We start from the raw sequence: 17,526 nt of genomic DNA on the forward strand, positions 1-17,526 counted from the left end.
TTATGATTAGCAAATTAGGTTTCACAAAGCATTTTGCTGCTGGCAAATTCTAGAAAACTATCATATTTGTTATACTAAAACAAATACCTTATAAAATGGATTGGGTAATATTAATATAAATCTATTTATTATATGTTTTCAGTCTTTGCTACAAGATGTGGGTTCACATCAGCGTATTGTTGACTCTGTGGTAGAGAAGGCGCAGGGCGTTCTTCAGTCTACATCTAACTCAGACGTGGCATCCTTCATCAAAAATATCAACTCCAGATACGAGAATCTTGCACAAACTGCAAAGGTATACAGATCTTTCCTTTCAATAACTTCAATCTGTTATAACATAACATGATTAAGAGCAGATGTCTTAATTAGTTGTTAAGTAAGCCTGTCATTATTTCATTTATAAAATGTTAATATCAAATAGAGGAATACAATAAATAGATAATCTAAGGAATGGACCATTTCAGTTTTTCGTAGCGGAACATTTAGCCACATCTTTTCCATTCCTTGCTACATTAACTGCTCACAAACAGTATCACAAACATAACCATGTGTTCTTTTCTGCAAACCAGCTCAACCAGTGACTATGTATTAACTCAGTGTAGCAATTGGATAACAAGTTAGCCAATTTACATAAAACTGTAAACACTGGAAAGGTCCATATTGAAGAATATATGAAGATTTGAATATTTGTAACCAGTGTTTAAACCAGTTTGATCCTGATTATAGGTACAGATACAGAAGTCTGACAAGGCCGTGAAGGATCACCAGGAACATCATGATGCTCTACAGGCAGCTGTAGACTGGTTAACATTGATGAAAGATAGACTGAGCACTTGCTCAGATACTTCTGGTGACAGGCATACCCTCCAGAATAAACTAGACAGGGTCAAGGTTAGACCATTATTTTAATTTTTAATTTTGATATATATTTGCGTCACAGGGTGACAGAAATGTGCAACCTGACTGGACCTCAAACCCCAACCCTGGGAATACTGTTACCCGGCTCAACAGAATGAGCTATTCAGCCACTAAAACATTCTCTCCCCTAATAAGTGTAATGATCTAGACTGTGACATACATTTTGGTATATTTTGACCTATATTTTATAGCATAATGTTTAAAACATTTATAAGATAACTATAAAAGGAGATAAACATTCATATGTGAAAATTTTAGGAGTTGATGAGCTCTCTGCCAGAAGGTGAGGCAAAGATTCGTGCTTGTGAACAATGTACAGAGAGAGCCATGGAATCTACGGCCTTGAAGGGTCGTCAAATGATACAACAAGAACTTGATGTTCTTAAACTGGACTGGGAAGATTACAGTGTTAAACTGGCCTCGTTACAAGACAGTCTTGACAAGGCGGTACATCACTGGGGTCAGTATGATGATCAGTATGGAATCATATCACAATGGATCAAAGAAATGGAAAGACGTATCAAAGAATTCCCTCTCAAATCTACCCTGGAAGAAAAACAAGAACAGTTGAAAAAATACCAGGTAAAATGAACATCTGTTGTTTTTTTTATCAGCTCCTCATTTTATTAAAAGATCATCTCTGTTTTTTTTATAAGTTTTGACTGGATGGTATAAATCAGTAGTGATATTATATGCACTGCAGTGTAAATTTGTAAAAAATACACCAGAATAAATTGATTATTTGACGTTTTCGACTTGAAATATTATTTTGATGGAAACAGAGCAGTTGTCTGTTATGTTAAGAATGAATAATCAAATGATTGTATATGAACTCAAATTACCAGTCTAGTTTGATATGCTTAGAAGCAACTTTTGAAGTGATGGATTTTAACTTTTGTGTATTTTGTTTGTGTGTTGAATGTCATTGACAATTTTGCATATTTATGTAACTTTTTAAACCGCTAACTCAGGGAATGCAACGAGATACTGAAGACTGGGAAGATGTTATTGTTGTGTTTTCACAAGTTGAAAATGTAAGGATATCCAATATTGGCAGCCATGTTGGCAGCCATCTTGTTTATGGTGGACTGGTACACAACCTGCTTGGTTCACTGTAGTCAATGGCAGCTTTTGGGGCACAGTCTAATTGTTCTATCATGCTTTAATTGTGTTCTGTTGCACAGTTGTTTGAAACAATTTTGTAGGAAGTTTTTATTTTGAAATATTATAAAGTAGAGGCATAGATTCTTCGTTATTTGTGGTTTAGGTCTATAAGGTAGAACATTGTGATGCATGTTTTTATAAGTTACAGTATTTTTGTTAGAATATTGTTGTAAAATTATTTTATTTCATTACATTTCATCATTTCATTCATATACAGTATCTGCTCATATTATGTCCAGTTCATTTAAAAGTAATAAGGAGATCAAATTGTAAGATTTCATCAAAGACAGAAAAGTATGATAAAATAGTGTTTGGTGGTCAGAACAGCTTTGTTTGTACTGTATTCTATGCACTAATCCAGCAAGCAATTACTCAATGATATAATGTGCTCCCTGTCACATTTGTAACCAGATTACAGTTATAAACCTTTGTGCCTTTACATTAATTTGACATAATTATCATCTCATTGATTTACTCTTTTCATCTAGGGAGATCAACATGTAGGTGTTTTCATTATTTTTATGCGCTTTATCATGCCTATATTCCTGCAGTGGGAAAGCTTTAACTGGCTCATGATCATGTGAACTTGTTCTTGTCCTTGCATCTTAATCAAGCAAACCATATATCTTATTCATTTGCATATTCCATTAATTGGTTCTAAAGTAGAGAAAAACATGCTCTTTTCCGTAGATTTTAAAATACACTTCTGTGTACAATCGCACTTGTGTTGTAGACCACATTTGAATATAATAATTATAAATACTTCCTGATATCATTTGGCTTTTCTGCTTCTCATTTTAAGTGCATGCTCAAGTAATGCTTTAATTATATTAACACTTAACCTGCTGAATTTGTGAAATGGGTTCCTCCTGTTTTGATTTTAGAATGGTCCATTTGAATTTTAAGTTATTTCAATATCAAAACACAACCATTGAGCTACAAACAGTATAGAGCCTGGTCAGACTGCACAGAAGTTCAAGCTGACCTGGCTCTCTGAACTGGTGACAATGGCTACCAGAAGGTATAGGGCTAATATATGTTTCAGACAGGTTTGATTGTACAAATTTTCCATTGAATAAAAATTTAAATTTGGCAGTCACTTGGCTTTATAACCAAGTAAATAATAAATCTTATACCTGTTATTTTATTTTTGTTTCATATGTGATTTAATATCAATTTTACTCTGAACTTAAATGAGAGAGCATGTTTTTTATACTTTGACCATTTTGCTGAAACAAAAAAATGCTTAGTCATTCCCGTCCATGTTGTCACTGTAATCCATCTATATTCATACCAGCTTTATATGTTGTATGATCATATTGGTGAGATAATACAAGCATCTTGCAACCGTTTCATTTTGGTGAGATAATACAAGCATCTTGCAATAGTTTCTCTCTCTTTGGTGAGATAATACAAGCATCTTGCAACAGTTTCTCTCTTTGGTGAGATAATACAAGCATCTTGCAACAGTTTTTTATTGGTGAGATAATACAAGCATCTTGCAACAGTTTCTCTCTTTGAAATAATGTAGATAAAAAATCTCACTTTACTGCATTTGCTTCACTTTGTTGATTACACAATTAATCTGCATAAAAAATATCAGAATAAATATCATGAATGAATGTGTCTTGTTATGTACATATATTGTAAAAAAAGTTGCAAGTCTGTGTCAGCAGAAAACATTTACAATAGTTAGTATATTTTACATTTTGTCAACTAATTTTTCACTTTTTGCATATTTTATTTTTCAAAATGTTCTCATTTTTTGTTCATATTTCATTCTAACAACATTGTTCATTTTTTGGTGATGGCTGGTTTTAAAGGAATATTCGTACAAATTATAAGAAAGGCAATTTAAAATTCCAAAAATATTGGATAATTAAGTTTGAGATAGATTAATAATTTGTAATTACAAAAGAAAAATTCCGAAGAATAAATGTTTATCTTCACGATTATTAAGTTAATGTGGTAACAAACTTTGGAATGTAAAATGATGGCTTCCAGCTGATAATGCATGAAATGAAAATAATATAAAAATGATTCTTGTGACTGCAATAATCTGAATGTTCCTTTATTGCTTGTTATATTTGGAATGTGGTATACAGGGTTATAATTACAACATTTGATTTCAGTAGTAGACCGTGTTGTTGGGGTTGATTTAGATATGTAGTATTTATTTTTTCAGCAGTTTGAGGACTATCTAACGTTAAGCTTGTTTTATTTTCAGTTGCAGTTTAAAAATTGTCAGTGAAATCAGTATAATTATATAATAAGTTTGATAAGATTTTTTTCTGATTACTATGAGAACACATTGTGGTGATGTACTGTACAATATTTATATAAAATAAAACTTAAATGGTCATGCATGCATGATGGGAAGGGAAAGGGTCCTTAATTGAGATTTTAGACAAACATATAGAATATTTCTGTTAAATAACTGGACAAATATATTGATTTCACTGCATGGTAGTTCTAGTCTTTATTTCATTAATTCAAATTTCATAAATGTATCATTTTTGATGTCATTAATATTATTAACATTCATTCCCCATTTTAAGTAATAAAAAAAGAAAAAATAACATAAATCTGTTAAGAATGTTATAATTTTGGATAGGCCAGATTGTTTGAAACATTTTAATATTTATTTAGATACAAAGCAGATTAAATGTTTCACATACAAAGATATTAAATGAGTTTGGTGTATGTATTACAGGATTTGATGCAGGAAATTAAGTCACGACAACGAGAGGTTGACCTATTTTCTGATGAGTCGCAGACATTACAACAGTTGACTGGAGAGACACGTGTAACGTCGTCCATATCTCAGCTTACCACTAGATACCAGGCACTACAACAAGCTGTCAAGGTTTGTGTCGTTAATTAACATATCATGTTTAAGTGCTCTATTTAATAAGTCATCTATTGGAATAGTTTAAGTTCTGCAGGAAAAAAAATGGCTTAAATTTTCCAGCAGTTACGGAATCCATTAATATTTTTACTAAAGGTGTCTAAGGTGATTTGTCACAACAAATTGTATTTAAGATTCATTTTCATCCTTTTTATAAGTAAATTTCATGTCATTGAAATGTGAATAAAAAGATTTTATGACTAATTTGACTGATGCCGGATGTGAAACCCATATATACCTTGTCTATAATGCATATCTCTTTTACTTACTATATGGATTTAACTATTATTTGTATGATTTTACAGGACATACTGAAGAAATGTGAACAGAATGTTGCTGACCACAAGCATTACAAGGAGAAGTCACGTGATCTAGGTCAGTGGCTCACACGTGCCAAAGAAAAGTTTGCCAATAATGCTGATACAACTGGTACCCGACAAGAACTAGAGGAGAGACAAGAAAGAATAAATGTTAGTATACAGATATGTATAGTTTATGATTTTTAATAGTAAATTATAATTATTTCTCTTCTCAGAAGATGAACTATTGAAGAGTTCAGGTTTCTAATCTACTAACAGTGTTAAAATAAAACCTATATGTTTGATATTTACTTGGATTTACAAATCAAAATTAAATGAATCTTTAAAAAAAAAAGATAAACCATATTATGAAGCAGTTGTAAATTTCATTGTTACAGAATAAAAATGCTTTGTGTAAAACAAATGAAAGTAATAATAGTCAAGTCGAATATGTTATTGGCAAAAACATATGCATGTTCATGGTCAAGCAATGATAATGAAAACTATTACAATTTTCTGTCATAAACTTAAAATTTTTAATGTGAATTTGTTTTATATATATACAGGAGTTAATCAGTGAGCGAGACACTGGCTTTGCTAAACTGAACCAGGCAATTGAAGCTGGTGAGAAATTATATCCTAACACAGCCACAGACGGACGTGAGAAGATCCGCCAGGAATTACGTCAACACAAACTTACATGGGAGAGTCTGGCAGATGATCTGTCATCAGCTCAACGTAAACTGGAAGTTGCTCTTGTACACTGGACAACATTTGACGAGAGCTATGGACAAGTTGAACAATGGTTACGTGATGCAGAAGTTCAACTTGAAGGTCAAACACCTCTAAGATCCACTTTAGAGGAGAAGAAATCTCAGCTACAGAACTTTAAAGTGTTACATCAGGACGTACTATCATACCAGCGTGTTATAGATTCTGTAGATGACAAGGCTAGAACCTTGGTACAGAGTAGCAGTGATCCACAACTCTCCAACTTTGTCTCTCAGACTGGGGCTAGATACACCAAACTCTGTAGTCTAGCTAAGGTAATCATTTAATTAGTCAGTACAAGAAAATATGTTCTGGAAACTGTTATTAAGAAAAAGAAGAATAAGATTATTATATATTGACGGTTAGTAGGCAGTTGAAAATATGAATAACTTCCAATTTTGTCCTATGAAAATTAAAAATGAACTTTTGGTGTTGATTTGAATAGTCTTGTCGAGTTGGAGCTCATATTGAAATGTATGATATATGAATAAACACACCCTGTATTCTATAGTTTAATTTTACCGAGAATTATATATGATATGATGTGTATAATATGTTATATTTGTGTACAGGAGCGTGTAACACAGTATGAAGGATTTGTTGCTGACCATCAGCAGTATAACGATGCATACAACCAGTGTATCGAGTGGCTCAACAGTATACGAGAGAAACTATCACTGTGTGCCGACATTGCTGGTGACCGACACACCATACAGAACAGGCTTGACAAGATACAGGTAATTTACACGGCTTTTGTTTCTTAATTATGACTCATCTTCAAAAAAACTTTTTCATTTTGTAATTTTGAATGATTGTAAAATAAATTTTGCAGTAAGATATACCTTAGATATGATAAAAAAATGGCTACAGTTTTGTTTTATGAATATGCTTGGAATGCTTTAAATAATGAAAATCATTTATCTGCATGAAATGTGCAATGTGTGGTAATGAAATAAAACTTTTATGCATGAGATGTGTTGATAATTCCTTACCTATCACCCTTACAGTCTGGTGACATTGTTGCATTTTTAACAAGTTATTATTTTTTTACAGTCAATAGATAGAGAAATATTAAAAAAAGTAAGGAGTTTTGGTAGTTGGGGTTTGGAAAAATGTTTGAGGAGGAAAAATAATCTTGTGTGATATGATTGCACCTTTAAAAAGTTCAACATTATACTGTCTAAACTTGGCTATACAAAAATTTGTTGTTGAACTCTCAATTTAGTATTTTACTATTCTAAACAATAAAATGTATTAGATTAAAGTAAACTTTAAAGTTTGTATATTTATTAAATGATAAAATGTCTGTTTAACAGAAAATGGTAGGAAACATTTGATATTGGTATTCGAGTGGTTAATTTCCCAATAATATCAATATATTATATACCAGCACAAAATGTCTTAACTTATCATTCAAAGTGTGTGAATTTTTTATATATTTTGTTCTTGTATTTAACATTTCAACCATTTAAAAGTTTGTTGTTTTTTTATTCCCTAATGTTTTGTATATTTGTGATTTTTTATCTAAATAACAGCGTCGTTGTGTAAGTTGTTTTTACAACACCTTGAGATTTCTATCCTATATGCTTGCTCCTATCCTTTTTGAAATTAGTTCTATATATAGTAAGATTGTCGTCTGCTAAAGTTTTTTGAAATGTATTCCAAATACAGTCTAGCATGGCACAAAGTTTATACATGGGGAAGCCAGAAATTTGTCTCTCAAAATCTTTTGCATGGTGTGTTTTTGGGGTTTATAGTTTTACAAGAATTTTTAAGTAGGGAAAAGTGTTTTTTTTTAAATGTATTTGGGATGTTTTGTGATTATTTCTGATAAAACTTTGAACACAAATTACTTTAGTCAATTAATTAAGAAATGAGTTAAGGAAAAAATAGATAAACATTTTACAAGTAGGGAGAATTTCTGCATCAGAGATGTATGAAACTATTTAGTTTGTTGGTCACTGCTTGCTACCAGTTGCTCAGTAGTTTCTGGCTTGAACTAACTGGAAGTTAAAGGAGAAAAATGTTCCTGTAATAAAAAAGCATTGTGAAATTTTTTGGAAAAGGATTTGTTTATTTGCTCGAGCAGTAGTAACAGGAAAGTTTGCTTTATAGGCAATCATTATAACGTGGAACCCATGACCATTATAGTTTCATTTTCCATTTTTAAAATATTTTTATCATACTAATTTTTTTTTTCTGAGTAAAGGCATTAAACATTTGGGTTATTATATGGGTTTGTGTAACATAACATATTAATACAGTACTCAAATCCTTGATTTATATGGTAACATGAGTGTGTGTTATATATGTAGTGGAAAGCCAGAAAGATAGAATTTGATGTGGTATGGTATAAGTTAGTAACCAATAAATAGCCACATCACTGTCATCTCATTTGTTTTGCATCATTATGGTGCACAGACCTGGTCAACAGTCACAACTTTTTATTTCTTCAGCACAATTTCTTTTTTGTAGTGCATTGAACAAATCACATTTTTAGATCAGTGCTGTCAATTAATGTTGTCAATTACAGATTTTATTTCATCTAAGTAGAAACTAAAGATATAGAACTGTTTTAATTGCATGTTGTTTGTTTTTCTTGATATTGATTTATAATTATTTTGCCCATTACCACTGATTTAGTTTGATCAATCCATGAGTTAGCTTTAAAATATTTTTTCTCTATAAATTACAAACAATATTTCAACATTTATGATTATTTTGCTAGAAATTTCTGTCAAATTGTCATTTTTAAGTAGTGTTTACTTTTATATATGATTTCAAATATCCTGATTTGTTATCACTAAATCAGTGGTTACAAGAACTTTTATTGCATGCAATTGAAATATGAAACATTTGATTTGCTAGTAAACAATGAATGATAATGGTTTTTTTATATATACACTTTTTGCATGAGTGTTTATGATTTATTCTATATCAAGGACAGCCAGTAGTCATTCATGTACATGATGATGTTGATAGTGTTTTCTTAACATTCTTTTATTCATTTAGGTACTACAGACACATATTTTACTTTCAGCGAAAGATAAAATTAAAATTAAAATTTGATTTTGAAATATCGTTTAATAAAGTTTTGAATGACAATTGGTTGTCCATTACAGCATGAAAATTGCATGTTTCAGTTTTTATCTTGTTCTCATTCTAAATTTATATTGATATTTAAAAGATGAGCTTTGATGTGCATTTTTGTAAAAAAGGTTGATTTACAAAGAGCTAACAGTATTGTGTGTTTTAGCATGAAAACTGTCATTAGACAGGTTCATAACTGGCTAAAATATTGTAGTAGTTAGTCACATTTCTTATTAACTTTTTCAAGATTTGTTGTGAACATTTTTATTTCCATTACTTATTTTTAATGATTAACTAATTGTGTGTTTATCATGTTATAATAGGATATTCTTGCCACAAAGATGGAGGGTGAACCTAAAGTTAAGAATATAGTAGCTCTAGCAGAGAAAGTTTTACCCAATACAGCACCACAGGGTAAAGACAGTATAGTGAGGGAAACAGAGGCATTGAGGGCAGATTGGGAGGCCTTTGTTACTGCTCTACAGAAGGTAACCCTTTCATTCAGATGTATTATTGTTTCTGTACATAGTTAATATAATGCTTATATTGAGCAAGAAATGAGAAGTGTTATATTTGATTTAAAGCCTCAAAACTTATGAAATTCTAGCTAAATTTATTTATATATACTGAGCGATAAAGGAAACTTCATAATTGACACTGCATAAGGGTAATTCACAGTTACTATAAAGACCAAGTTATTTTATTTAAAAGTATATGATATATATTCCTTAGACAAAGAAAGACTTAGAGAGCTGTATGGACCAGTGGAAGGAATTTGACTCTTGGTTTGAGCGCTGCAGTAACTGGTTGAAGGATGTTGAAACAAAAGTCAAGGACACAGAGCTTAAGGCCACACTGAAAGACAAACAAAACCAGCTTGACAGATTGAGAAAGCTACAGGAAGAGTTGAACGCTAGACAGGGTGATATTGATGCCCTTAGTGACTCCGCCCAGGACCTGGTCCGTATCAGTACAGACACAAGAGTGATCAGTCAGTCATCACAGCTGGCTACTAAATATCAGACACTCAAAGTCAATGTCAAGGTCAGTTGTTTTAAAATTCAATCGTTACTGTTTAGACATGTTAGATTTAGAAGTTTTTAAATTCAGGTATGAAAACACTTTCTTATTGTCATATCTAAAAAAGTGAGGTTGAAACACAGTTCTTAAGATCATATATGATGCTAACATTGAACAATCCTTTATGTATATTTCATGTTGTTTAAGGAAAAGCATGTGTAAAAAAATTAAATTTAGTTTTGTACTATTATTATGGAAAAGAAATGTTTGGAAAGAAAAAGGTTGTGTGTAGGTATAGGGAAGTTTGAATGGAAATGAATATTTGAATGTTACAATTTTAAGATGTTTATTGTGTATTTTAGGAATTATGTCGTCGGTGGGAACAGTATGTATTAGATCACCAGGCATACGGTGGTTCGTTTGACCAGTGTAAGTCATGGGTGGTGAGCATGAGGAAGAAATTACAGTCACAGAGTGATGTGAAGGGAGACAGAAGGTCTGTTCAGGAACGTATAGAAAAACTACAGGTACGCTCCACTAAATATTTATTCTTACCTTTAACTGAATCCTGACTTTATGAAGTTAAGTGCCAAATGTTTGAAATTAAACTTGTACAATATCATTAAGTATTAATTTAAACAAAAATATAGAAAATGGAAACATCATTCTGTTGACAGCAATATGTCATGTCTACCCTAGAATTTGTTAACATTAAGTATTTTTGGTTTGAATTTATTTAAGCATAATCAGTTTTAGGTCTTTCTGCAGGGTAATGAAATTGCTTTATTGATAAAACAATTTTCTGTGTGATATATATGCTATATTTTCTTATATCAGAATGTATGGGTAAGCATTCATTCATTCACTATTGTACATGTACAAAGCTTACATATTTCATTTTAGAATCATTAACAGTATATTAAGTTTTATGTTTCGGCCAGTAGACACAAAATGTAGGATCATTTGGAATGGGTTTCTAGGCAACAGGCATTTCTGTTTTCCTTTAGTGCAAAAATAGATTGTTGTGGTCCAATAGAATCAAAAGGTGCCTTATTTGTTTGGATTATTTTCGCCTGTAAAGTTTGAAAGGCTACATTTTCAGAAATTTAGCTTTTGGTTTGCAGATCATGAACTTTATTTTTCATTCCATTTAGAAAAATCAAACTTACATTTGTGAAATCAATATCATTTTATTATAAAAAAAACATATATAAAAACCAGTTATGTCATACATATAATTGAAAACCATAGTCATTTTATATATACATTTAAAAACCCAGTCATTTCAAGTATATAACTGAAAACCAAGGTCATTTCATGTGAATATTTAAAACTCAAGGTAATTTCATATATACAATTGAAAACCAAGGTCATTTCATCTTTACAATTAAAATTCAAGGTAATTTCATGTATACGATAAATAACCATGGTCATTTCATATATGTTATTATTAAAGAACAATTTCATGCATTACATATTGACATTATTACATCATATTCTCAGCTTTATGCTTTTAAGGTGTTCAGTTTATTAACAGTCAAACTTTGTTATCATTAACTTGGTAACTTTAATGTTAACTCATGTACACTGGTCTTATATGTACTTCTGTAAATGTGTTTATAAAACAGTGACATTAAAAAAGGTGTAGTTAATTGTAACAAACTGTTTATTAAAATAAACTTTAACCTACCGGTACTGAAATTATGTAAGATGTAATACTGTTTATGATAACAAAGTTTGGTTGTATATTTGCTGCAGGTGTAAACTTACATGGTTACAGGGTAGATCAGGAAAAAAGGAAATAAAAAACCATGTATAATTATGTATACATTATCCATTATAAACATTTTCTAACATTACTCTTACAGAAACTAACAGAAATGTAAATCAAGCTATTTGTCATGAATGAGGCAACTGTCTACTGTATGATGACCTTATATTGTATATAATTGTATAAAATATGTGCTATATCAATAGATAATGGCCATCTCTTTTAATGACAAGGACATACATGTTCATTAGAACATTTTCTTGTAAAGGAACAGTCATTTTGACCAAGTTTTACTACATCTGTCTTTGACAAATCATATAAAAGCCAGTGTAACATTTAGCAGTTTGCAAGTTATTGAATGGAAATTTTTTATAGTGAATCAAGTAGAGTTATAAAATATTGTGTGCTTGATTGATACAGGATCTGATGGCTGACAAGGAAGAAGGAATGCACATGCTACAGATCGCCCTTGACAACCTACAGATTGTCCTCCCGAACACGAATGTTGCTGGTCGTGATAATATGCGTAGAGAGATGCAGACACTGCAGGCCGAATATGACGCCCTCTCTGCCGATCTTAATGAAACTAGGAACAAACTTGACGGTACCCTGTCACAGTGGACGGTGTATGATGATAGTGTAGAACAGTTGAGAAGATGGTTAAATGACCTTGAGAACCAGATTCGCACCGAGACACAGTTACAGAACACACTACAAGAGAAGAAACTACAGCTAGAGAGAATTAAAGTAAGAGAATTATATTCTTAAGATAACATTACATTAGACAATCTTTGAGTAGCAAACCCCTAATGTTTAATTAAGCTTTATTGAAATTCTGCAATCTTATTTACTTGATGCGTGTTTCAGGTCACCTGTTTCACATGAAAACAAGTCTGTAATTTTTGCAAACTGCTTTTTTTTAAGGATTTTCTAATTTTCAAAGTAAGAAAGAAGTGTTTCCCTCATCCTAGTATGTGGTATATAGTTAGTTATAATATATTGAAATATTGAATTGTTTGCAGGTTCTTCAACTGAATATTAACTCTCAGCAGTCAACTATTGATAACCTGAATGAGAAAGCCCAGAATTTACAGCAGAAATCCAGCAGTGATGCTGACCTCAATGGTCAAATCAGACAGATTGTAGAGAAATATAACAGACTTTGTGGAGATGCTAAGGTAACTTAATAGATTATATTGATAACATTAAATATGTGCCAACAGAGACAGATCAGTCAGATAATCCAATAAAAATACAGAAAGATGGCTTATTGGGTAGGTGTCTGCCTCTCACGAAGTACTTGTTTGGCCAAAACCTACTGAGATAAATACCTTTTTTCCTGATATAACTGTCAGACACTTGTACATATTAGTTTCAGGAAGAAAACTCCAGAGTTGTTCTTAGCTTCTAACTGTCCTCTCAATGGAACTAAAATATATTTTTTTAATCTTAAAAAACTAAGATAAAAGTTTAAGTGACACATATTATTATATGAAATAATGTAGATATAGTCATGTAATTTATTTGTTATATAATTAACTGTAGGATCTTCAGTTGAACTGTGAGCAGTACATGAAGAATCATCAGCAGTATAGAGATTCGTACATGGACACAACAGAATGGTTGAGTGCCACTGTTGACAAGATGAATGTATGTAGTGATGTACGAGGTGACAGGACTGCTATAGAAGCTCAGTTACAGAAAGTCTTGGTAGGTTTAAGTTACAAGATTATTGGTACCAAATGTACAAATGTATTTAAGTTGCAAGTATATTTTAGTGAATGAAGATTATAGCATATTGCCAGCTTATTGGCTGAGCCTGAATTATGAAAATGATCAATCATTTGAGAAGATTTTTATGAAATATATTGTTGGTTAAAAGAATCGTTTTGGACCCACTGCTGAACTTATAGATTTAAGCCAAGTGTCTAGGCAGCCTATAATTCTATAATTGTATTAATATAACTTTCAGGATATTCTTGGTACCTTGGAGGCAGGTCGTCAGAAGCTTGATGATACTCTAGCTCGGGGAGATGCTGTATTACCTGAAACATCCAATCAGGGACAAGATCTGATCAGGGAGGAGCTTAACATGCTCACCAATGACTTTGAACAGTTTGATACTGACATTAATGAACTACAGTCTAATCTGGGTAAGAAATATATATATATGTATATACCTATAGAAGATTAAGAAGAAGTTATAGAAAAATTTTAATTCAAATAATGTCTTAAAAATCTGTAAATATGTTCTTTGCCTGCTTGTGACATTTATTTCAACATTTTTTGTCAAATAATTTCTCAATTATTGTGTCATGTGAATGCATATTATATCAATACAATAATAAAATTTGAGAATTTAGCATGACTGTGTCAATATGATCATTATTTATGATAACAGAGAAGTTACGAGATGAATGGTATACATATGAGGAGGAGTACGATAAACTAAACCAGTGGATAAAAGATACCGAAACTGAGATGAAATCTGACTCGGAACTTAAAGCTACACTAGAGGAGAAGAACATACAACTTGAGAGACATAATGTAAGCATTTTGTTTCTATTGTGTATTTTAAAACTTCTTAAAGTAATTTTATGTGACGGTGACATTTACTTGTTGTGAAATATAGATTATTCGGGATGCTAAATGCTTGCTGGTATAAGTACTGTAAGAAGCATACATTGATCAGTACTTAAATCCTTAAAGAGAAGTATATATGAATGAGTTGACTTACCACACTTCACCTTCATAAAAGACATCAATTGTCTTTCCTCCTTTCAATTAATTAATTGTAGATGATGTTTTTTGATATAAGAGTATATAAACTCACTGTTCAGAACACTATTCATATTAACATATTTTATTAACATTGACAATGACCTTGTCTAACTTTAGGCCCTTCATGAGGAGGTGAGCAATAAGCAGACGGACTTTGATGGTCTCACTGAGCATGCTCAGGTTCTGCTCCAATCAACAACTGACAATAGAGTGACATCACAGCTTACACAGATGAGCTCTAGATATACAACACTCATATCTATGTCCAAGGTAAGGAGATTTGTTTTCTCTAAAAATTACTCTGGCAAACAACACAGGCAGTTTTTGGAGTGAACAGTTTAATTTTGCAATTTGCTTGAAAACTTGAGTTTTCATATAAATCTAATTTGACATCGTTACTGAATAACCAATTAATTTTCTCTGAAATGGTAACATTTGTATGAAGTAAATAACATTTCATCATATTTATATTCTGTTTATATGAATTGATAATACATTTTTTACTTTATTTAGGATTTCCTGAAGAGATTCCACCAACATGTTGAGGATCATCAGCAATATGCAGAAACATTTACAGAGGCTGTGACGTGGTTACAGGGATCACGAGACAAACTCTCAGTGTGTGCCGACACCTCTGGTGATAAATACACTATACAGTCTCAACTAGAAAAATTACAGGTAAGTCTACAACTGAAAGTATATACATGTATATTATAATTACAGAAATATGATCAGATATAGAGAGTATACTGATGAAAATTTTAGAACATGTTTTACAAGCAATATGATGAAGTTCTGACTAATTTCAGCCAATTGTCATCATGTTATAAAGGTAAGTAGGGTCATCAAGGTGTATTATCTGCAGGTATACAAGTGGTAGCAGGTTTGATCCCCAAATGGGTTATTTTAATGAAGTAGGCTTGTTCAGTTGATTTTTTTTGTACATTTCAGTAAATTTTATCTAAGATTTTGAATGTTTTGTATTTCAGGAGTTTACAGTTATGAAAGAGGAAGGTCAGTTATTGATACATACAGCCCAGTCATGGGGAGAGAAAACCATGAACAATACATCTGTAGATGGCCGAGAAATGATCCGCCAGGAATTACAACAACTACAACAAGAATGGGATGTCATGATTGGTCAGTTAAACATGCTCTCTCTTTATGTTCCAAACAAATATCATAAAATGTAATAATTTCACTGCCTATTTTGATTATTTCGCTGTTGAAAGTTCTCTGGCTGATTTATTTTGGTTACTGGCTATTTAATCCCTTGTTTCTGAGTGATGTGTATGCTATTCTATCTTAGAAACTTGAAATTTTTCATACTAGCTTTCCAAAAATTGGAATTTCTAGCCATGTGCCAGTGTGTGCGTGAAATTATACATAGAGGCATATCTGATGATTGTCTTCATAAATGCTGGAGGTTTTTATTAAAGTTTAATTTTAACGTGATATAAGCATATTTTTCAAACTTGTGATATTATATTATAGGTGAAGTAACAGACACTAAGGTAATGTTAGAAAGTTGCCTGCTACAATGGACAGACTTTAATGACAGCTACGAGCAAATCCAGAAACGTCTGAGAGAGATGGAGAAACGTCTACGAGGCAGTGACCCGAAGGTTGATATAGGGGAGAAAAAGGCTGAACTACAGAGAATCAAGGTAAACTTGATTCATTTATGATTAGAAAAGAACTAAAAGGTTTAAAGCAGAGTAAAAGAGATAAGAGAAAACAACAATACTGAAAAAATAGCAAAACAAAAGACAATTTATAAAAAAAAAAATATTTTTTTGTCAAACCTTGGTATTTCTTTTAATCTAGGATCTTTGTACTTTTTAAAGTTATAAGTTTAGTTGAAAATATATTTTCTCCATTTATCAAAAAATAACTTGATGATAATAATAAAACATGTATGTCTAGAAAATTGTGTTAATTTATGATAACCATATATTTACAGGGCATCTACCAAGATGTGGTATCATTTGAGCAGATGGTAGAGTCTGCAGGTGTGAAAGCCCAGGATCTGATGCAGAAAAGTCCAGCCAGCAAGGCTTCCACGGACACCTCTCAGATTATCAACAAATATCACCAACTCAAAGATCTTGCCATGGTATACCTTCTTTTACTGTTTTCTTCTAGAAAAATGAACATTTTCAAACTTTTTTTCAATATTTCTTTGTTTATTAATCAAGTGTGTATATAAATGTCAGTTAATTTAACAAGATACATGCATATGCCTTTCCAACAGGTACAGAAGCAGGGCTGTTACTTTATAAAGTAAAGTAGTTTTAACAAAAATCTATTGCCATCTGGACCAATATAATAAAGTGTGTCAACATTTGAGTGAAAGAAGTTTTAGGAATTAACTGACAATATTTCACATATACATTTTCTGTATTACAGGATATGTTGGCTAGAGCAGAGATGAATGTTGCCCAGCACACAGCCTATCATGATGCTTGTAACAACTTTGTTTCCTGGCTCCGATATGCTCGTGAAAAACTTGCCACATGCTCTGATACTTTTGGAGAGAAATCAGCCATTCAGGGCAAAATTGAGAGAGCTGCGGTAAATATCTAGCTACTTTCTACTCATAAAAATTGTAGAAAAATTGCCTTTTTATCTTGATAGTAAATAAACAAGCTACAATAAACATCATTTATTCTATGAAAGTTAATAATACAGGAAACTATTAGTAAAACTTGTCTAAACATGTTTTTTGAAAGTGATGTTTTTTTAGCATTCTTTAGCATTGGTGATAGTAAATGATCATGAACAAAACTAATTTTATTTTACAG

The 17,526-nt window shown here is 31.6% G+C and overlaps 1 protein-coding gene across 1 annotated transcript in view; it reads left to right on the plus strand.

Moving 5' to 3' along the window:
- LOC132742790 (muscle-specific protein 300 kDa-like) overlaps positions 1 to 17,526 on the plus strand; it is a 127,500-nt gene that overhangs the window by 78,365 nt on the left and 31,609 nt on the right. The window contains 22 exon segments of the mRNA XM_060731265.1: positions 143 to 295; positions 727 to 891; positions 1,177 to 1,500; positions 1,890 to 1,952; positions 4,796 to 4,948; positions 5,296 to 5,460; positions 5,856 to 6,335; positions 6,633 to 6,797; positions 9,474 to 9,638; positions 9,883 to 10,194; positions 10,533 to 10,697; positions 12,362 to 12,688; positions 12,964 to 13,119; positions 13,487 to 13,651; positions 13,914 to 14,094; positions 14,343 to 14,488; positions 14,840 to 14,992; positions 15,236 to 15,400; positions 15,712 to 15,862; positions 16,217 to 16,389; positions 16,686 to 16,838; positions 17,132 to 17,296. Of these exon segments, the coding sequence (XP_060587248.1) occupies positions 143 to 295; positions 727 to 891; positions 1,177 to 1,500; positions 1,890 to 1,952; positions 4,796 to 4,948; positions 5,296 to 5,460; positions 5,856 to 6,335; positions 6,633 to 6,797; positions 9,474 to 9,638; positions 9,883 to 10,194; positions 10,533 to 10,697; positions 12,362 to 12,688; positions 12,964 to 13,119; positions 13,487 to 13,651; positions 13,914 to 14,094; positions 14,343 to 14,488; positions 14,840 to 14,992; positions 15,236 to 15,400; positions 15,712 to 15,862; positions 16,217 to 16,389; positions 16,686 to 16,838; positions 17,132 to 17,296 (4,245 nt within the window).

The sequence above is a fragment of the Ruditapes philippinarum genome, unplaced genomic scaffold (genome assembly GCF_026571515.1).
Source record: "Ruditapes philippinarum isolate M1 unplaced genomic scaffold, ASM2657151v2 ctg57_1_1_1_1, whole genome shotgun sequence".
Classification (NCBI taxonomy): domain Eukaryota; kingdom Metazoa; phylum Mollusca; class Bivalvia; order Venerida; family Veneridae; genus Ruditapes; species Ruditapes philippinarum.